This window comes from Mytilus californianus, unplaced genomic scaffold (assembly GCF_021869535.1).
Source record: "Mytilus californianus isolate M0D057914Y unplaced genomic scaffold, xbMytCali1.0.p SCAF_4, whole genome shotgun sequence".
In the NCBI taxonomy this organism is placed as follows: Eukaryota; Metazoa; Mollusca; class Bivalvia; order Mytilida; family Mytilidae; genus Mytilus; species Mytilus californianus.
This window is the reverse complement of record NW_026262690.1, coordinates 96110171-96133979: the sequence shown is the minus strand read 5'-3', so window position 1 is coordinate 96133979 and position 23809 is coordinate 96110171. Positions and strand designations below refer to the sequence as shown.

General features: G+C 31.4%; 1 protein-coding gene across 1 annotated transcript in view; it reads left to right on the top strand.

Annotated features, from left to right (window-relative positions):
• Nucleotides 1–23809, top strand: part of LOC127698954 (transmembrane protein 87A-like) — a 52320-nt gene that overhangs the window by 18090 nt on the left and 10421 nt on the right. The window contains exons 6-16 of the mRNA XM_052202734.1: nt 2864–2905; nt 4268–4318; nt 8874–8894; nt 9765–9849; nt 17580–17641; nt 19095–19215; nt 19918–19980; nt 21107–21206; nt 22214–22307; nt 22816–22897; nt 23687–23791. Coding sequence (XP_052058694.1) covers nt 2864–2905; nt 4268–4318; nt 8874–8894; nt 9765–9849; nt 17580–17641; nt 19095–19215; nt 19918–19980; nt 21107–21206; nt 22214–22307; nt 22816–22897; nt 23687–23791 — 826 coding nt within the window. The remainder of the gene's footprint in view (nt 1–2863; nt 2906–4267; nt 4319–8873; nt 8895–9764; nt 9850–17579; nt 17642–19094; nt 19216–19917; nt 19981–21106; nt 21207–22213; nt 22308–22815; nt 22898–23686; nt 23792–23809) is intronic.

Here is a 23809-nt window from a genome sequence, read left to right as displayed (position 1 = left end):
ATTTAGTCGGCAGCTTGAAAGTGATGACTTTTTACCTGTGAGCACTTTTCAGATCTGTTACACACCTACTTCCTATTTGCGGATACTTATTTAATAGGTGGAATGAACTAAAAAAAAATTCTACAGTATTAAGGAACAGAATGATTCCGTATTTGGTCTTCATCTTAAATTGACAATAATAAGTTGTAACATGTAAGGGCTTTTTATATATGTGGGACACCTACTTCCTGTTTCTGATACTTTGAATTTTTCAACATGTTGACAAAAAGCAAATATTTTCATCACAATTTATAAAGAAAACCAAAAAACTACTGTCAGAACAGAATGACTTCATATTTGATCAGCTACTTGACATTGGTGCGTTGTAAGGTGTGAGTGCTTATTGGATCTGTTAGACACCTATTTCCTATTTTCTGATACTTTTAATAACTTGTTCAGATATGCTTAGCACAACAATGCATGCATTCTTGTTGCTTACAATCTTATATTTACGCAACAAACCAGGGCTGTGCAACTCTTAAGGGTTTGGGGAAAAGACTTTTAATCCCAATCAACATATTTGAAGTAAAAAGTAAGGCATTTCATCTAGGTGATGAGTCAATTTGATTTGAGTTGAATTAGATATGTATGTCAAAATGCTGTTTGTGCACAACAGAGAATTGCAAGAATTGTTATGGTGTTTTATTTGGCTGTTTCTGTATTTGGCTTAGTATATATTCAAGGCTAGCTGTATTGACCCTGTTCATTTGTCAATGAAAATTTCATCTCATTTTCTCAGGAACTTCAAACTCAGATAATCCAGAAATTTGGTATCAGTGTTCATATAAGCTTGCCATACCATGTGATATGTTTTAACATCCATTGCTTTTCAGCTTCCTGCTTACTAAATACTTATAGAGAGGGCTATCATTAATGAGCAGTAGATCAATGTTCAACTTGTTTGTCAATTGATGAGCTTTCTTATTATCTGTCAAGCACTTAATCTGTGCTATGTAATTTTATCTAGCAAATAAAATAACCCTAGGCATTTAACCATTCTCATTCTTAAAGTCTGCTTTCTAAACAACAGAACATTATTTAAACATTTAATGTCATTACATTGAAGTATAGAAATATGATGAAAAATTTATCAGGTGCACCTTAATATGCCCAAAGTTTGATGCTTTATAAAGTAGAGGCAACAAGAAGGAAACATTCCCAAGGACAGAACTGCTGTATTGGTATCACCTCTGCAACCTCATTAGTATTGCACATGATGAATTAACAGGGCTGTAATAGGGCTGATTTGATCATATCATTTGATAAAATTATTTTATTGTGAGGCAAAATGTTTGCTTTTATTAACCGGATTTTTGTGTCAAAAATGTCGGTTATTGATTTGGGGATGTACGGTGGGCGGTCGGTCGGGCGGGCGGGCGGCAACCAAATGTTGTCCGTGCATTTACTCATGAACCATTCAACCAAACCTTTTAAAATTTTAATATGTTGTTACTGACAACAAAATGGAGGTCAAGTTTAATAATGACGATTTTGACTTTTACCGTTCAGGAGTTACGGTTCTTGAAAGTTTAAAAAATGTCGTGTCCGTGCATTTACTCATGAACTGTTCAACCAAACCTTTTTAAATTTTAATATGTTGTTACTGACAACAAAATGGAGGTCAAGTTCAATAATGACGATTTTGACTTTTACCGTTCAGGAGTTACGGTTCTTGAAAGTTTAAAAAATGTCGTGTCTGTGCATTTACTCATGAACTGTTCAACCAAACCTTTTTAAATTTTAATATGTTGTTACTGACAACAAAATGGAGGTCAAGTTCAATAATCACGATTTTGACTTGTTCTGCTTTTCTTTGGTAAATTGTTAGAAGAATTTTGTGACAAGTTTGTTTGTTATTTGTAAAAACTAATTTTCTGAATGCTGTATATTTCTTTTTTGATGAAATGAACTCCTTTAAAAAGTAAGTTTATATTGTCCATCAATAAACATATATTTAGATTTCTGATTTTGGGCCCACTTTTCAAATTGGTCCAAATAGGGGTCCATACTTGCTCATCTTTTCAGGATTCGACCTCTGCAGGAAAATCTGGTTTGCTGTCACTCGACAGCCTCTTGTTCTGGTTAATTTATTTACTTCATTATGTTTGGGTTTTTAGTCCCCTACCGACGAAGTTGAAGGGGACTTTAGGTTTGCACTCCGTCCGTCTGTCTGTCCATCTGTCAGTCCGGCAAATCAGTTTTCCAGACTTTTTTTCTTCGTGCTTGAAGATATTGATTTGATATTTGGTTTATTGATTTATCATGACAAGTTACAGGTCAAGTTCAATTTTCACGATTTTAGCTTTTCTCTTTGTTCAGTTAAAGCCCTTTCCCTAGAATTAAATTTTTGATGAAATACTTATTAATTAGTAGATTTCTATTCAAAGGGAAATAACTCATTTTTTAAAGACAAAATGACATTTTGGATTTTTTTCCTTTTCTTTGGTAAATTGTTTGAAGAATTTAGTGGTAGGTTTGTTTGTCATTCTTGAAGATATTGATTTGATAATTAGTATATAGTTTTATCATGACAAGTTACAGATCAAGTTGGAATTTTGTTCCAGTCTGATAATTTTGTGCAGAGTTATGGTCTTTGGACATAGAAAATTCACTTGAATAATCAGTTTTCAACAGTTTTTTTCGTCATGCTTGAAGATTTTAACTTGATATTTTTATGTAGTTTACACCATGACAAGTTATAGATCAAGTTTGAATTTTGTTCCATTACAATGAATTTGTAATCGGTAGGGGACTATTTTTTGCCATTCAATACTCACAGAATGCTTGTTTTTTCAATTTAAGTATGTGTTTTGGTTAATTTTAGAGAAAAAAACGAGAATCAGGAAAGGAAGCTCCTGTTCCAACTGTAAGTATAGATATTCCTTTAAGGATATGGCAAATCAATTCAATATACATGTATGAATAGAAATTTCGTCATATATTAACTAGATCTGGTTGTACTTGGATTTATATACATTTATATCTTTTTTCATGTTTATAATATTTCAGTCATTGCTTCTACTTCATTTCTTTATACTTGAGTATAGTCATAAAAAGTAACTACACATATAACTGAGTGTAGTCATAAAAAGTAACTACACATATAACTGAGTATAGTCATAAAAAGTAACTACACATCAACAAACTAGAGAAGCCATCACAAAAAAATAATTATAGGCTTGTGTCCTTTTCTCCAAAGTTGTTCAGTATTCCAGGCATTCACCTCTTCATTGTGAAATATTTTAACTTAATTTGTGATTGTCCCCTGAATCGTGCAGAAGGGTATAACATTGATTGATTGTTGCTTCCTTAACATTAAGTGGCAATAATATCATACATATTCAGGGCAATGTGCAGTAGATATTATGTCTAAATATTATCACACTCCAGAATACATCAGGATATGAAGGCATCATCTTGGTCTTCTTTTCATTTCATAGTAACAGTTTTTGTTGATTGATGTTTGATTTCACTGTTTGACAAATTCTGTATACAAGCCTATAGGAAATTTATTTTGTTGAAAAAAAAAAAAAGAGTCAGAACACTTAAATTGGTTGTTCATGTATCCCACAAATAAAAATGAGTCCACAGTAAGATTTAAAGTTATCATGGTTAATTTCTTTGTTGAGTTTCAGGTTAAAGGTAGAATCTATCTTCCACACAACCATCTTAATTCCCATCATGCAGGAATTTATATATCTGCCAAATAGAATGATATTATATGAAAATAAGGAGATGTAGTATGATTGTCAATGAAACAACTGTCCACCAAAGTTTAAATGAAATGGATGTAAGCAATTATAGGCAACCGTACAGCTTTCAATAATGAGTTGGCTATAACATACTTTTACAGTACATATGACATTATGATAGGATATGAAAGTAAACACAAGCTGATTCAGTCAAAGATCACTCTTTGTGAGTTTTCAAAGTGATTGTGGTTGATTCACTTTGAAACACCCCTTTACAATTCCATAAGTATGATACTGTAATTTATGTTAATGTTGTATATACTGTAAGAGTGTTATTACTCTCAATTTAAATTGTAAGCAGTCACCACCTGTCAGGCAGTGATTCCCTCAAAACCAACATGAGTGATTTTCAAGCAAATTGAAATAAACATGAAACAATAAATTGAAATGAATTTCATTTAGGTTTGTAGCAATTTGTTGTTGAGCAAAATGTAGTGAAAGAAATAAATGTAAGTGTTTTTATCATTCTATTGTAGAAACAAACAACACAAAAATCACCTACCAAAATAGAATCTTCTACAGTAAATGTAAGTTTGATTGATAAATTTATTATAATTCTTGTTGATATTGGTGTTTTTTATATGACTATAAATTTTCTGTTTTCTCATTGGCTAAAAGCATAGGAAATCCTCTTTGATAAAACATTAAGTTCACCACTGCAAAAATCACAAGGGGTTAATATAAGATTGGAACAGCGTCCGTGTACCTAAATATAGATATTCTAAGGCAACATCAATGACGTAGGTTTATGACGTCAAGTAAATTCCCATTTTTTGTTCTCCCTGCTACGAAAGTCACGGAAAGCGAGACATAGGGATTGCTTTTCTGGCAACAGCGGTGGCGTCAACAATGGTTAAGATTTCTGCTTAAATTAGTTTGATAGGAACTACTTAGATAGATCATTGATGTTTAATAAAAAGTTGATTACTATCAGTACATATCATTTTGAGGACTATTTCGAGGCCCTGCCCCCTAGGTCATGGTCCAGCAACTTTGAATTAACAGCAATTTTCAATGTTAAGTTTTCTGCTTAAGTTAGTTTGATGGGAACTAGTTGTGATAGATCAATGATATTTTGTATGAAGTCTCATTACTATCAGTTCATATCTGTTTGACGACTTTGTTGAGACCCTCGTCTCTAGGACATGGTCCAGTGACTTTGAATTAATTTGCAATTTTCAATGTTAAGTTTTCTGCTTAAGTCGTCAGTTTGATAAGAACTACTTGTATCATATCAATGATATTTTGTATAAAGTTGCATTACTATCAGTACATCTTAGTTTGTCGACCATTTCTAGGCCCTGCCCACAAGATCATGGTCCAGTGACTTTAAATTAATAAGCAATGTTTGCTGTCCATCAGATTGTCTTTTTCTGAGTTTTATGCGGACAGGCGAGACATATCTCTGTGTCAACAGTTTATTTCTTTTTCTTCTTGTTTTAGGTATATTTTTTCTCTTCTTCTTGTTTTTGGTGTATTTTTTTAGTAAACTTTATTGAATATTTCAACTTATGAAAATTAGCCACTGCATAAGCAGATGATATATTTTGTATAAAAACAGGGAGCAGTTAAAAAAGAATCTTGAGCAAATACTAGACAATTGGAGAATGATAAAAAGTCATATAATAAAACAATTGTTGACTTTTGATTTCAGTTGATACAATGATTTATCAACGCCAAAGATGTGAAATTCACTCTCGGCCATTGGCCTTGGTGAATATCGTATCTCTGGGATTGATAAATTATTGTATCAACCTCATCAAAAGTCAATAATTGTATATTGTTTGTTTGCTAAATACTGTAAAACCTGCCATAATGATTACATCAGATCAGCGGCAACCTTGGTCTAAAGGTTATTTTGAATCCCATCAAAACATTTTCTCTACTTTTTTAACTCTTTTAACTAGTCATCTCATTAATACTGTCAGTGGTCACTTATTTTGTTTTGAAATCATGTTTCCATGATAATAACAGCCATTTTGAACAGTCAATGAAATCATGTGATACCTCAAGTATGCAATATCATGTGACATGATGTTTTTCCAAAGGTTGAATTAGGCATTATATGATTAAAACACTAGGAAACCCATTTTAATTGTATATTTAATACATGTACAAGGTTCTTGTTAAAGGATGCATATTCATTTCTAGTATTTTCTGTTGAATCATTTACAACTGTCTAGATTCTGGACTATTGGTGTCTATCTTCTTCTATCAGACTGATGTTTTATTGTCCCCCGTGCAACGTGTTACGGGGGATATAGAAATACCTGGGGTCTGTCTGGTCTTGTTAGCGCTCTCATGTACAATTATATGGAAAATTGCATCGTTAACGCCAGGGCTTCCAAAAAATATTTGAGCCAGCCGAACATTTTTTGTTGTATCCCGATTTCAGTCCCTTAAGACTTAGTAACAAAAGGCAAGCATTTTAATCAGTTGGGCTTTATATAAACAATGATTGACATAAAAACAATTTTTAACTTGACTTTTGATATAAATTTGATGTTCTGACGTAACTGTTAAATTGACGGTGCATCATTAGAAGTGTGCAATATCAGCGTAGACTCTTTATTTGTGGAAATATACGCCGTCAAAAACTTTGCTTTCAATTTAAAAAAAAAAACTTCTAATACCAGATGTTGACTTGGCAATGGTAAACCATGGACCAGAGACGGATACGTAAAATCTGTGTATGTTTACAAAGCACGATTGAGTTTAAGTTGCTCTTTCCACCTTATTTGTTCAGGAAAATACTCGAAATGAATGTTTTAATTAGATAGAGGTATCAATGATAATTTTAGCATTTTTGAAAAATTCAGATGCATAATTAAACCTCACAACTGTGCACATACGCACATGTGTACTAGTTCAAACAATGTGGTTCTGACGATTTTTCGCTGACAACCTTTATTACTACCTTTTTTATTTTTCATCAAATCATGTTCATATACATATTTCTGATAATCTTAATCTTTTTGACTAAATTGATTAGATGCAAACCGCTGAAATTTAAATATAACTTTTAAATAAATAGACCAATCAATGTCCGGTACAAAATAGTTTACCTGTTGCATGTAAATTATGATCTTATCGTTTTAAATACATTTTTCTGATAGTCTTATTCTGTTTTCCTAAAAAGTAGTTAGATTTAGACCAAGAATGATTTTAATTTAAATAAAAAAAATGACTTCCAAAAAGATCGATTGATGTCCAGCACAAATAGTTTACCTTACACAGATAATCACAGGTAAATCTCACCTGTTAGACACTTAATTAACCTTGATTGTAATGAGAGGGGATTATAGTAGGGCTTGTTTATAGAGTACTGTCACTTTAATGACCGGAAAAGTGTGTCTGTTTTAGGCACAAGGTCAAGTCAAAATGGTTGATTTATCAGAATCACATGAATGTTGAAATGGCAAACCTACGTAGGATGTCCGTTTCATGCTTGGCCCAGTCGGACAATGTCAGATAAATTTACATTTGTCCAGCAAATATGACCGTTTTGGAAGCCTTTGTTAGCGCTCACATTTGTACAATTCTTGCCAGATTTTTATGAAACTTATATCATTGGTTTATATTAGCAATGTCTTGGACGAGTCTGAAAATCAGTGCTGATCAGTTATTTTTAAAAGAGTTATGCCCCTTAGAAACATTAATGATATGGAAAATTGCATCGTTAGCGCTCTTATTTGTACAATGCTTGCCAGATTTTTATGAAATTTATATCATAGGTTTATATTAGCAATTTCTTTGACGAGTTCTAAAATCAGTGCCGATCAATTATTTTTAAAAGAGTTATGCCCTTGGAAATATTAGTTGTATGGAAAATTACCTTATGGACACTCTAATGTGTACAATTCTTTCCAGATTTTTATGAAATTATATTATAGGTTTATATAATCAATATCTTTGACGAGTTCAAAAATCAGTGCAGATTAATTATTTTTAAAAGAGTTATACCCCTTGGAAATATTGGTTATTGCCAGAATTTTATGAAACTTATATCATAGGTTTTTATCAGCAATGTCTTTGTCGCTTTTGAAAATAAATGCTGATCAAATATTTTGAACAAGTTATGCCCCTTGGAAATATTAATTATAATGGAAATCACATTGCATTTGCTCTGAAGCCTTCATTTCTCTAAAGATCTTAATAAAAAGTTTTGAAGAACAAAAAATTGCTTTTTATGCACCCGCCGTAGCGAGGGGGCATTAAGTTTACCCTTGTCCGTCTGTACGTCCATACGTACGTCCCAAATTTGGTTTCTAACTTAAGTTTGCATCAACCAAATTTTATGAAACTTATACAAAATGCTTATTACCACAAAACACAGATAAAGTTTGAATTTTGGTGGCGTCACTTTAACCGTTCTAGAGTTATGCCCCTTTACAAATAGATAAAATTGCTGAATTTTTCGTTTCCGTGCTCTAACTTTAGTTTGCCTTAACCAATTGTTATGAAACTTATACACAATGCTAACTACCACAATATACAGATCAAGTTTGAATTTTGGTGGTGTCACTTTTACCGTTTTAGAGTTATGCCCGTTTACAAATGGAAAAATTGCTGAATTTTTCGTTTCCGTTCTCTTACTTAAGTTGGCCTCAACCAAATGTTATGAAACTTATACACAATGCTTATTACCACAAAATACAGATCAAGTTTGAATTTTGGTAGTGTCACTTTTACTGTTCTAGAGTTATGCCCCTTTACAAATGGAAAAATTTCCGTTCTCTAACTTAAGTTTACCTCAACCAAATGTTATGAAACTTATACACAATACTAATTACCACAAAACTCAGATCAAGTACAAATTTGGGTAGCGTCACTTTTACCCTTCTTCAGTTATGTCCCTTTATAACTTTATATGATATGCAAGTGGGGGCATCATCTGTGTCCCATGGACACATTCCCTATTTATTTTAGTTATTGCCCTTGTACTTTGGATAGTTAAAATAAGTGCAACACTGGGGACATTGGAACTCTGTTCTTTTATTGTTTTTGGGTTGCTGTCTTATTGATGTTTCCAGTCACATCTCCTTTTATTTAGAATAATAATATTTAATATATATTTTTCAGACACAACCAGAACATGCCAAGGTAATTATTCTAATGTTATTTTAATGACAGTCGTAGTTTCTTTTAAATTGGTCAAAACCTTTACAATACCCCCCCCCCCCCCCCCCCCCCTTTTTCCAAAAAAAAAAAAAAAAGGATCCACAGTAGTTTTAATATTGTTTTCATATACACTGATTTTAGATTCAAATTAATAACAAATAACAATCCATACATTGCCAACAGTTTGAATTATTGTAATATTTAATGGCATCTGTATAAATTTCTTACCGATATAACATGTTACTTTTATTATTCTTCCCTTAGTTTATTTATTTTGTATTTACATTGTGTCATAGGTCAAATTTATTTGTTCAGTGTATGTTCAATGGTGTTAATATGTCCTTTGATTGAGTTAAGCTATTTCAGTTGATATTTTATAGTGTGTCTTTCTATGTTGTGATGTTACACTATTGTTTCAGAAAAAGGGTGAAGGTTTGGTACCATTAAAACGTTTAAACCCGCTGCATTTGTTTGCATCTGTCCTAAGTCAGGAATCTGATGTTCAGTAGTTGTCGTTTGTTGATGTGGTTCATAAGTGTTTCTCGTTTCTCGTTTTTTATATAGATTAGACCGTTGGTTTTCCCGTTTGAATGGTTTTACACTAGTAATTTTTTGGGGCCCTTTATAGCTTACTGTTCGGTGTGAGCTAAGGCTCCTATAATGGTTTACTTTTATAAATTTTGACTTGGATGGAGAGTTGTCTCGTTGGCACTCATACCACATCTTCTTATATCTATTATGGGATGATTCAATAGAATACCATTTGAAATTGTCATTTCTATGTAAATATCCTTGCAGCAAATCCAAATTTATGGTATTATTTTAAATTTAAATTTTATTTTGTTGTTTTAGAAATCACCTTTACTTGATACTTGGAGAGATGGCCCATACATATTTATATTGCAAGTGGAAAGTACAGAAAAATTTGATATTGATGGTGAGTAATGATATGAAAGTTACAACCAATAATCGGTGAGAAAAAGACAGTTCAAATATTATATTGTGTGTAATACACATATGTTGTGTGTAATGCACATGGAGATTTTAATAACCATTCAGAACTTCAAGACAACTTTTCATAATATTTAGTTGATGCAAAGTTTCTTTTCAAGATAGTGTTTTACTATCATACTACAATGTATATATGTAAGTGAATGAAGCATATTGTATGGTGTTTGAAATAGAACTTAAAGGGAAACTTCGCAAAAAAATAAAAAAATTGATATTATGTCCATTCTGTATAAAAAAGCACAAATTCATAAATATTAAAGTTTTATTCTGCTAGATAAGAGATCACCATCGATTTTAAATTTAGAGTATCAATTCTCTGCGTGCGGCCATTTTGACATCTTCTCGGTTTAGAAACCCCGATATATCTATAAACCACAAAGGACCAAAACCAGCAGTAACCTAACGTAGTCGCATTTATCCGACTAACTAACTTGATACGGAAAATGTAATTATTTTTTTAAATAACTATGGTCTGTCGTTTTAAAACTGTTTTTTCTTTACGAAGTTTTTGAAACAAGAAATTTATATGGGAATTAGTTAAAAAGTCAAAGTTCAAAGTCATAAATAAGTGTTCCGTGTAAAATCGTTTTCGAAAATCTAATTTGTTCATAATTCTTTTATGTAATAAACTTATTTGAATAAATTCGGACCTTCTCTTATCTGATCATCATGATATTTATGAAAATCTAAATAATTCCAAAAAAAGATTTGATAAAATAAAAATCTATTTACATATTTTTCCAAGGGTAAATTGGGGAAAATGTAAGTATATATACTCGTTGTCAATAATGATGGACATTTTGAAACATGAAAAACTATTGATTTAAAAAATACGCACTTGTCGATCATTGGTTTATACGCCTAGATAGAAAGTTACGGAACTATAGATAGTCGCAATTTAAAATTGTATATTGAATATAAGAAAGAACATCTAGAACCAATTTGATTTAAATACAGGTCGATATCTTAACTTGCTTTGGTTCATCGAAGTTATGGACAAAGTAAAAATCACAGATTTATATTTCAATTAGATTGTTCTCGAACAGTTGAAGAAATTCGTCATCATCACAATTGTTGGGTATAATGTATATTAATGTGAACATGGTTCTAATAGAACCTTTTGCCAATTTTCCTGTTCCGACATGCATGTAATATATATGCCACTGGACGTACACTAATGATCCCCAAAAGTTTATTTGAAGAATTAAAGAAACTTCACTCCGGATAGACTGATAGTAGTTGTATTAATGTCTGATCAGCTTGAGGGTTGATTAATTTATTACGTTAGCTTGTGGGGGAATAAACCATTCCCACTATTGCACTTATGCATAAAATATTAAATAAGAGTAATATAAGAGAAAATATAAATACGAAAAGTCGCATATCTGGTAAAAAAAAAGAATCACCAACTATAGGATTTCACGTACAATTGTCATTATGATCGAAATAACGGACAGTCATTAAAATAAATGCATGTACGCTTTGATAAAAAGGGGTGCCGCAGTTGCATATTATTCATCATAAATCTATTTCAAGTTTATACTTTCCTGTTATTCTTATCAGTTAACGAAGAGACATGTAACTATACATCTCTAGTTAACGACAATCAACTATATAAATATCTGAATCTGATGTGACTTACAGTTCATCTCTAGTGGTTCATCTCTTTCTTTTTTTTTTTCTTCTTTTTTTTTTTATTTGGGCAGGAACATAAACATTGTTAGATATAATGTTCCCAGGTTTGAGGGGGGGGGGGGGGGGGGGGAGGTCAAGTCTATCGAAAGTTACAAAATAAGAACGTTGTATTTATGAATTTACAAGAAGAATTCTGTTCTTGGACGTTGTTTTCTCCTTTCTTTTTTTTTTAGTTCAGTGATTTAAATTGAGAAAAAATCTAGTCAGAATTTAAATCGTTCCGACAATCCCCCACCTAATACTCCTCTAAAATCATGAATGGTCATGCTTCACAATCATCAGAATTTACTTTGCATTGGTACATTCTGTATCGGTAGTGATTAACCTTGACATTTCCGGGTATAACAGAGCTACTTGTATATTACCTGTATGTGGTTAGGTACATCGTCCCATGAGGTCTTACGTATACAGGTTCACATTTATAATGGTTTCTGATATAACAAGGTTTTATGACATTCACACTTCTGCATGTTCTGTATACCAGTTTCTTATCTTATTTTCAGACCGAATGAAGATGTGAATATTTTCCAGGAAAAATATTGAGTATCAAAGTATCAAATTAATTTCGGGATTTTTTTCTTTCTTGGTATTAAATCACAGAAATTTAAAGATAATACTGCTTATAGATATAAGAAGATGTGGTATGAGTGCAAATGAGACAACTCTCCATCCAAGTCACAATTTATAAAAGTAAACCATTATAGGTCAAAGTACGGTCTTCAACACGGAGCCTTTGCTCACACCGAACAGCAATTAAGCTATAAAGGGCCCCAACAAATTACTAGTGTAAAACCAGGAGTATTCTTGTCAGTTAAGACAGACATATAATTATATGTATATATATGTCTGCTGTATAGACATAGTTTATGAATGAATGATAAGTCTTACAAAGGTACAAGATATAAAGCACATTGAACATTGATTCCGCCGGTCTGTCTCCATTCAATAAAGGCAAGTTGACGTTAGATTGATTCTGTAAAAAAATTTTAAACATCGTTGGTCAAATAGCTAAAGTATTTGTTGTGAGATGTAGAATATTTTAATAAGGACATTCCCGATTATGTAAATGTAGATCGCTTTGGACGGACCAAACTATATTAATGTAACTGATAATTTTCTCTGCACATTTAAATATTCAAGGTTACTATGATAATTCAAAATAGCACAGTTTTTGGTTTATACGCTCGTTTTCGTGGGCCATTTTTATTTATAAAATTATTTCATTGAAAGTTATTCAGAATTCCGATGTCACAACAAAGTACTCATCCATCTATTTAAAAACTGAGCTAACGCAAAATATAAAAAATATTTATAACGGCGATTCAGGTATTTTGCCACCATATTCCTCCCCAAATAATTATTTTTTTCTGTCTCGAACCCACATTTCTCTTTTATCATTTTTTTTATGTTTTTCAAACCGGAAAATAATTTTTGTTCTTAATTATTCGATCTCATTCCAATAAGACAAAGTTGACCTTAAATTTCCTGTCAACTTTTTAATTATCTTTCTTCAAATGGCTGAAGTATTTATACGTTGTGAGATTTAAAATATTTTGATAAGGACATTAATTCCTGAATATGTAAATAAAGATCGCTTTGGACGGACCAAATTATATAATTGCAATTGGTAATTATCTATTTCAAATATTTAAGGTTACCGATTCTAATTTAAAATAGTACAATTTTTATACGACCGCAAAAAAATTTTTGTGGTCGTATATTGGTATGACGTTGGCGTCGTCGTCGGCGTCGGCGTCCGAATACGCATTAGTTTTCGCACTCTAACTTTAGTTTAAGTGAATGAATCTCTATGACCATAAGGTTCAATACAACAAAAGGAAGGTGGGGATTGATTTTGGGGGTTATGATACCAACAGTTAAGGAATTAGGGGCCAAAAAGGGGCCAAAAATAAGTATTTTCTAGTTTCCAGACAATAACTGTGGAACGGTGTATGGATCTCTCTGAAATTATACTACAAGTTTCCATACGACAAAGGGATGGTTAGGATTTGCTTTGAGGGGTTATGGCTCAAACCGTTTAAGAATTAGGGGCAAAAAAGGGGGAAAAACAAGGTTGTCCTGGTAAATGGACAAATACTTTAGTACAAAACATAATTTAAAGCAGTGTAAGAGAGATAAATCAAATACATCATTGAAATTATCTCCCTTACACTGCTTTTAAATTATGTATAAAGTAATGGTTAATGAACAATTAAGATAATTTAAAACAGTGTAAGGGAGGTAATCCAAATACAACGTTTTGGTTACTTCCCTTACACTGCTTTTAAATTATGTTTAAAGAAATGCATATTTATAAAGGAAGACCAGTAAAAATATCTGCAAATGTTGCATCTTTTTTTTTTACAAAAAAATCCATATGAAAGATTTGACACTATATTTTAAATTTTATTATAAAATAGATTAAGTTAGCACTATGGTAAATTTAGATGGGTAATTATGGTTTGGGGGAAAAAATGGGGGGCGGGGGGTAAAAAGAAATTGTGGGGGGTCAATTTTTTCTCATTTCAGATTTCAGAAATTAAAAAGAATTATTCTTCAAATATTATTTTTTTTTCAAATTTCAAATATTAGAAAATTTCAAGAAGTAATCTTTAATTGCACAGTATGGCGCATTAGATTTGTAAAATCTTTGACCACATTTATTTATTTGTTATGCCGAATCTAACGATGTATTTAGATTTTTAATTTTGGATCCAGTTTTCAAATTGGTCTACATTAAGGTCCAAAGGGTCCAAAACTAAAATTTGTTTGATTTTAACAAAAATTGAATATATGGGGTTCTTTGATAAGCTGAATCTAAACATGTATTTAGATTTTTGATTTTTGGCCCAGTTTTCAAGTTGGTCCAAATTGGGGTCCAAAATTAAACTTTGTTTGATTTCAACAAAAATTGAATATATGGGGTTCTTTGATATGCTGAATCTAACCATGTATTTAGATTTTTTATTTGTGGACCCCGCTATCAAATTGGTTCATATTGAGGTCAAAAGGGTCCAAAATTAAACTTTGTTTGATTTCATCAAAAATTGAATTATTGGGGTTCTTTGATATGCCAAATCTAACCGTGTATTTAGATTTTTAATTTTGGGTCCCGTTTTTTAAATTGGTCTACATTAAGGTCCAAAGGGTCCAAAATTAAACTTAGTTTGATTTTAACAAAAATTGAATTCTTGGGGTTCTTTGATATGCTGAATCTAAACATGTGTTTAGATTTTTGATTATGGGCCCAGTTTTCAAGTTGGTCCAAGTTGGGGTCCAAAATAAAACTTTGTTTGATTTCAACAAAAATTGAATATATGGGGTTCTTTGATATGCTGAATCTAAACATGTATTTAGATTTTAGATTTTTGGCCCAGTTTTCAAGTTGGTCCAAACTGGGGTCCAAAATTAAACTTTGTTTGATTTCAACAAAAATTGAATATATGGGGTTCTTTGATATGCTGAATCTTACCATGTATTTAGATTTTTTATTTGTGGGCCCACTATCAAATTGGTTCATATTGAGGTCAAAAGGGTCCAAAATTAAACTTTGTTTGATTTCATCAAAAATTGAATTATTGGAGTTCTTTGATATGCCAAATCTAACCGTGTATTTAGATTTTTAATTTTGGGTCCCGTTTTTTAAATAGGTCTACATTATGGTCCAAAGGGTCCAAAATTAAACTTAGTTTGATTTTAACAAAAATTGAATTTTTGGGGTTCTTTGATATGCTGAATCTAAACATGTGTTTAGATTTTTGATTATGAGCCCAGTTTTCAAGTTGGTCCAAGTTGGGGTCCAACAAAATTAAACTTTGTTTGATTTCAACAAAAATTGAATATATGGGGTTCTTTGATATGCTGAATCTAAACATGTATTTAGATTTTAGATTTTTGGCCAAGTTTTCAAGTTGGTCCAAATTGGGGTCCAAAATTAAACTTTGTTTGATTTCAACAAAAATTGAATATATGGGGTTCTTTGATATGCTGAATCTTACCTTGTATTTAGATTTTTTATTTGTGGGCCTGCTATCAAATTGGTTCATATTGAGGTCAAAAGGGTCCAAAATCAAACTTTGTTTGATTATATCAAAAATTGAATTATTGGGGTTCTTTGATATGCCAAATCTAACCGTGTTTTTAGATTTTTAATTTTGGGTCCCGTTTTTTAAATTGGTCTACATTAAGGTCCAAAGGGTCCAAAATTAAACTTAGTTTGATTTCAACAAAAAATGAATTCTTGGGGTACTTTGATATGCTGAATCTAAACATGTGTTTAGATTTTTGATTATGGGACCAGTTTTCAAGTTTGTCCAAGTTGGGGTCCAAAATTAAACTTTGTTTGATTTCAACAAAAATTGAATATATGGGGTTCTTTGATATGCTGAATCTAACCATGTATTTTGATTTTGGACATTGGACCATAATAGGTGAATGTCCAATCTGTGTCAGAAACCTATGCTGTGTCAAATATTTAATCACAATCCAAATTCAGAGCTGTATCAAGCTTGAATGTTGTGTCCTTACTTGGCCCAACTGTTCAGGGTTCGACCTCTGCGGTCGTATCAAGCTGCGCCCAGCGAAGCATTTTATTAGTTCATACACTCGTGTTTAGAACGGCCATTATTATTTATTCAATTAAATTAATTCAGTATTTCATTGTTACAAAAATATTCAGCAGTCATAATTCATTTTAAACTGAGCTTACGGAAAATATAAAAATATACCACGGCTATCCAGTTATTGTGCCACCATATTACTCCCTCAAAATAATTATATTTCTTTTTTTATTTTCTGTCTCAAACTATCACTCCCGTTTATCATTCATACGAAATGATGTTCACACCTGGAACCGTGACGGCTAAAATTCACTGAGTGAAGATCAAAAGATTAGAATAACAGAATGCAAACCTTTAAATACCTTGAATTTAACCACGCATTCAACAGGTAGTCACTAAGTGTCACAGTACAATACACATTGTATTTACAAGGTACTAGCGGAAAATGTTTGCTAGACTGAAGTAAAAGGTGAGAATACAAACATGCATTTTTAATACACTATCAGTTAAATATGTTTGTTGAAAATATCCGTCGGAAAAAAAATTCATAAAAATATTCTATTGTATGATTTACTTTTATTACTATAATGACTATAATCATATCAGAAATCCTTAAAATATAAATCGTACATTTTATTTTTAAAAGTTGCACGGCTGATCACTTTACTTTCTTAATTATTAGTTGGTTAATAGCTACGCCAAAAGTCGTCGATGCGCTTTAAATCGCGTTATTAGATGATTAACGAACAAGACTTAAATGAGATTAATTCCACTCTTGGCATGCAAAAAGACTTAAACTACGTCACAGAAGTCAGGAAGTTCGAATAAATAAAATTAATAATTCCCAATTTTCTTCTTTATTAGTTTTCATATCCAGATAAAACTTGGTGAATATGTTTTTTATGGTATTATGAACATAATAAGATGATAAGTAAAAAATCGCGAATTTTCCCTTTAAACCATACATGTGTTATCTTTTTTCTTGCATCTGGTCAGATTGATTTAAATTTTATAAAGAGAAAGTGGCTTAGTATTGAAATGAATATTTCTCAATATGTCAATCTTACTACATGTTACATTATTTTAGATGTACAATATACCTTTAGTTAGTTCTACCTTAGAAATTCTGCTTTCAACACTTGATATTTTTAAAAACAGCTCATGGTAATAGAAAATATAGTTGACTATATGCCAACGATTTTGTTAACACATTTATGGTTTTGGTTGTTCGTATATTTAGGTATGAGAAGACATGGTAATTAAGAATGAAATGAATAGGTTATGTCTGAAAATGTATTAAGTCTTTAGCTAAGAACAATATTTTGATGAAGCTTAAAAGATTATTATATTTACAGATATGGCAGTAATTGCCAAAGATAATATATAAATGGTTTTATTTCAGTTGTAATCAAGATGGAAGGGAAACACCAGTATATTTCAGCAGTAGACTGGCCTCTTCTTATCGTAAGTATAATAGTCAAGTTCTGCAAGTATTATTATGCAGTGATAATTTATTGTTTCAAATTAGAGACTGCAGTAGAGTACTGATGTTCAAGTCTCATAAATCCATTTTAAATTAACAAATTAAAATGAAAAAACAAATCTGAGGGAATTACATGAACTTCAAATGGAGTGAGAACAGAATGTGTCATCAGGATATCCATATCCTGCTTTTTAAACTGTTTGATAGACTTCTAATTGACACATTTTATTTCATCTGAAACCACTGGGCATTTCAAGGAAATCATAATAATATTTTCCATGATAGTGCCTAACAAGATTTTTTGAGGACTGCAACTTTTTTCAAACTGAAACCATTGGATTTGATTGCTTCTGTAAATTCAGAACTTTTTGTACAATGAAGATTTTCACAATGGCCACCAGGGGTTTCTGAATTGCTGAAATGTTTTAGATCATTTTTCTTCAATAGGATTAGGCTACATTGAATAAGATTTTATTAGAATGTTCTTTGGATTTAGTCTTCTATCAGAATATGTCTACTTATTTTAAATATCTCTGGTAGTTTAACAAATTACTGTAAATTCAGAAATTATTGCTTGCATTTATTATTGCGAGTTTCATTATTGTGAAGTCGGAAAAATCTGCATACAGATCTATGTTTCAGTTATCAGAATGCGAGTTCTTATTATTGTGATACCATCCAGTCGTATTATTCGCATTAATTAAAACTCGCATTAATTTCTGAATTTACAGTATATCAAAATATTGGAGTAAATTCAGAACTTCTGCTTGTACAAATGTGAGATTAATCATTATGATTTCAGGAAATGATTGATGAAAATAATGCTATAAAAACATTGTCATTGTTCTATTTTTAGCTAAAACTAGCCCATCGCAATTTTTACATTACCGGTAATAGAATAATTGAAAAAATTTGTGATCATACAGTTATATCTTAAATACATTGTCCGAAAAAGAACATGTATGTTTTTTCCTATTTGCATATTCAGGTAAAGAGGTATTAGGGAAGGGTTTGAGATCTCACAAAACATGTTTAACCCAGCTGCATTTTTACGGTTGTCCCATGTCAGGAACCTCTAGCCTTAGTTAGTCTTCTTGTTTATAATTTTGGTTCATTTGTATGTTTTGGAGTTTAGTGTGTCATTCATTTCGCTGAACTACAATGTAGTATACATTATTGTTAAAGGACCCGCTAAAGCCAACCTCCCGGTGCTAGATTTTCTCACTGTGTTGATGACACCATTGGTGGCCTTGAGCTGTTTTCTCCTCTTTGGTCGGGTTGTTGTCTCGTGACACATTCCCCGTTTCCATTCTCTGTTCTATAATATTCCATGTCCTGCGAGTGAGTCATACTAATATGAACCAATATTTAGTATTTATAACTTCCTATACTAATGGTTGATATTTTTTACCAAATACATTCTTTCATTTACAGTTCTATGGTTTAATGGGTATAGTGTACATCATGTATGGGCTAGTGTGGCTGGTATTATTGGCTTGTAGCTGGAGAGATTTACTAAGAATTCAGTTTTGGGTTGGAGGTGTTATATTGTTAGGTAATATTTTATCATAAGACATACACTCAAACTGATGATATAAATGAGTATATTTATAATCAAATGTTAAAAAAAACATGAATAAACAAGACTGCTTTGTGTCCATTCTACCTTTGTTAATAAACAGTTCTTATTTGTGAGTTCTGAAGTAATATATTTCTTTCTGAAGATACAAATAGGTAACTATTTACCTTTAAATTAAAGCCAGTGTATAACTCTTTTGTTGTAGACTCATTTTATTTTATGATGACATCAATTATATGTTAGAAACAACATGCAAACAAACTGTGAATCCAAAAAAAATATATACTTATTAATCTTGGAGGTGTTGTTGGGCATACATTGATTGTTAATACACTGAATAAGGAAATGAAAAGTAAAACACATGCACCCTAATGTTTATTTTCTTTCTTTTCTTCATTTCAAGAAGTTTCTGTTGAAACAACATACTGTATATATTCAGAAATTATTGTGTGCATTTATTATTGCGATTTCTAATGAATGGACAAAATGTTAGATTTTTTATTGCAATTTTAAGAAAGGCTGCATGGATATTTATTTATCGGATATCAGAATGCAAGTTCTTATTATTCTAATTATACTTACCCAGTCACATTTTATGCTTTAGTAAATACCTTGCAATAATTTCTGAATTAACTGTATTCCATTTTACACAATCTAGATTTAATTTGACTGTTACAGGAATGTTAGAAAAAGCTGTTTTCTATGGAGAATATCAGAGTGTTTCCAGTACTGGAAAATCAGGTAGGTTGTAATATAAATAGGTTGTATCCATCTTACGAAATTGTGATGTCACAGTTACAAGTAACTGTTGATTTTTATGCCCCCACCGTAGCGGAGGGGGCATTAAGTTTTACCCTTGTCCGTCTGTACGTCCCAAAATTGGTTTCCATTCTGTAACTTGTTTGCCTCAACCAAATGTTATGAAAGTTATGCACAATGCTTATTACCACAAAACACAGATCAAGTTTGAATTTTGGTGGCGTCACTTTTACCGTGTTAGAGTAATGTCCCTTTATTTGTTTTGTGTCTTAATTTAACTTTATGACTGGACAGACATTTCTATCTTAAAGGCTTACTGTAACTTATAAGTATTTTTGAAGTTAATACTTGGTAAAAAATATTCAAGAAAAATAAGCCAAAATATACATTTCATCATTTGTCAGTACGCATAACAGAACAGCTTCTTTTATAATAAAATTTTAAGGTAAAAATAAAGTAAACATTTGCTGTGATAGTCATCATTTTTCGTCGACACATATTTCTATGTGAAAAATTGCTATAATTTCCATGCATGAAAAAGAGCACATTTGATATTTGATATAAAAACATATTCAAATTGGTCTTTTTCCATATTTAAAATTGATAAAGGGATGCTAAAATTGTACCATTGGATCTGAAAAGTTTTGCACAAACACCTAGGCTGTCGTCTTTGGGTGAAATCAGTGAATATGAATTTGACAGCCAATGCCCTTTTAAAACATTTCTTGTTTTACAAAATAAAATTGTAGTTATGTTTCAAACAGAATGTCATCACTCTTACATGTAATATTTTCAAACAGAATGACATCACTCTTACATGTAATATTTTCAAACGGAATGACATCACTCTTACATGTAATAGTTTCAAACGGAATGACATCACTCTTACATGTAATATTTTCAAACGGAATGACATCACTCTTATGTGTAATACCAAAAAGTATTATTACTGTTTCTATCTTGATGGGTTGTGTAGATTTATGAGTTTATGAGTTCAAATTAAATTCATAAAAAAATTTTTATTCAAATTCAAAATTTAATGTCGAAGGTTGTATAAAGTATGTAAACTACCCAATTATGGTAATGACACAAATATTATACTTTTCAGTTCCTGGTGCTATAGTTTTTGCTGAGTTAGTTTCCTGTGTGAAGAGAGCATTGGCTAGAATGTTAGTTATCATTGTCAGCCTGGGATTTGGTATAGTGAAGTAAGTAAAACCCTAGAATTGAGCCATTTTTACAGTATATAAAAATATTTAGCTCTGGACCAGCAGATTCAGCTTTTTTTGCAAAAAAGAATGCATTTTATCACTATCTACTCTTTTGTTTTACAAATGATCTGGTAAAGAGAGTATGTTTATTTTTTTTGTAAAGCCAAATTAATTAATGAATGATTATTTTTTCAAGGTGAAATTTAAAGTTCCCATTGAATGAACTTCATGGCATGGAGAACATTTTTTTTCAATTGGACTGTTCCCTTTGCAAAAATTTAAATAGCCAGGTAAACACCAACTGATTCTAGGGAAAGTTTTTATTTACTTTGCAATAAGAGTTGAGCAGAGACTTAATTTCAACAAAATTTTATCCATTGATATAAAAGGTTCATACATGTCAATAGTGTTAATGGTGAAAACCACAGGGTAGTGTTATGCATCTAGTGCATTTATGCCGCTGACTAGCATTGTATGTGAAAAGAGAGCCGAGTGTGTCAGTCTCTCCTGTTACTACATAGCCTAAACACTACCAATACTCCAATGGTGCCTCCTCACGACAATGCATGGATATTGGTCTCACTCGAGGCCAGGCCAAACTTGATGGAGATCGGGGAGCAAAAAGGCTCCATAGATGTAATGTTTAGGCCCACCGGTGTGTGGATATACCCTAGCACTCATCACCCTTGACCCAGCTATGGGTAAATAGTCGGGTCAGATTGGGTCGATAGCTCAGTAAGGCAATCCATCTAGGAGAGACAACTCTGATACCAATCCGGGTAGATCTTGGCTCGTAAGCCTTGGCTGGCAACCGATCTAAGAGAGTGGAACCTCAACTACAAATCCGCTGGCCCTCCAGGTTAGGGGGTTGAACACAAGACTAACTATCTCATCTTATAAAAAACTCTACAGTTACGGAAACCAGACCAGTAAATAATAATTTATAAACTTTATTTGACTCATAATACAGAAATACATATTTATAAGGAGTGATTTTTTTTTAGACCAAGACTTGGAGCAGCTTTTCATAAAGTTCTGTTTGTTGGTGGTCTTTATTTTATTAGCAGTTCCATTGAAGGTTGTTATAGAGCATTAAATGTAAGTACACCTACAATATGCAGGGAAAATGGAATGGTCATTGTTGTGTCAAAACCTTCTTTTATAACACCACAAAATTCTTTTTTTTAACATTTTTTTCATCATTGTGCAGATAGGAATGTTCCATTTGAGCTTGTAAGATTCTTGCAAGTAGGCACCTTGAAAATTGATTAACAAAACAAGACTCATTTCTGTGTTTTTGAATCTAAATCAGGAATATACTATGCTGTAACAATACTTCTCTGTGTGCAGATGAAAACAGAACCTTTTTTTTTATGCTGATGAATAAGATAGATTCATTATCCACCATATTTGTTTTAATATTATCAGTGTCATATAATCGGAATTTTGTTTGAAGAAAAATTTTGTATTTATTAAGAAATCAGAAAATATTTAATGCAGTATAAAAGTGCTTTTTAAAACAAATATGAATATGTATGCTTTTAGTTTTAGCCTGTCGGATATATTGCTAGTTAATTATTTTTTTTAACTATTTGTATTTTTACAGACAAATCAAGTAAACAATTCAACATTACTGATTCTGAATATACCCCTGGCGATAGTAGATGCTGTTATTTGCTGGTGGATATCCTTTTTATTTAATTGTATATAAAGTGAAAAAATTATGAGAAAAGATCAGGCAATCAGTGACTGACAGATCTTAGTTGTTAAGCTGATTATTTTTATCACTTTCTTCAATCTTTTGATAAAATTACTAATGTACTTGCTTTACATTGTACTATTTTATGAATGATTTTTTTTAGTTTCTTTTGAAATGAAAAGTCGGGTGTTAACTTTAAGTTCTATTGCCTCTTTTGCCAGTACAAGCAGTGTATGTATACCATTGCATGTTCATATCCCATTAAACAACAACATGATTAGATTGTACTGTTTATCATTCCTTCTTCCTGTAATAGTTAACAAGTTTCTGGAAAAGTTTGACATGCGTTCTCTGTGAAATCAAACACATTATTTTGAATAGTTCTGAACATGGAAACTGTACAAAATAAGGTGATAAGATATGATTGTAAATGAGTTCGAATCACAAAGATGATTGATGATTTTTATTTCAAAAATAAACATCTTTATTTCAATGATTAATTTTGAAGGAAAAGAATTGACTGCCAGGAAATTTATAGCTGTACCAAAAAAAGTTTTTTAATTTCTTCAGACAAACTGTAGAAAAAATAACAGATTATTTCAAAATGCATAAATTTTATAGGATGAAAGGAGCATAGGGTATTGAAATGAATATCTGGAAATCCAAAATTGATCATTCATGCTTTATGCTTTGGCAAATTTAATATTAGCACTATGCAAATACAACAGGAAAAGAAGTTTGGTTAGCTGAAAATATTTCCTTGACAAATCTCAGATATTCTCAAGTCTAGTCCAAACCACTAGAACTTTGAGATTAAGAAGGAATGTAGTAAAATTATCATTGTACAGACATTTTACTAATCTTCTTATATTTGCAGTTTTATGTAAGTATAATCAATTTG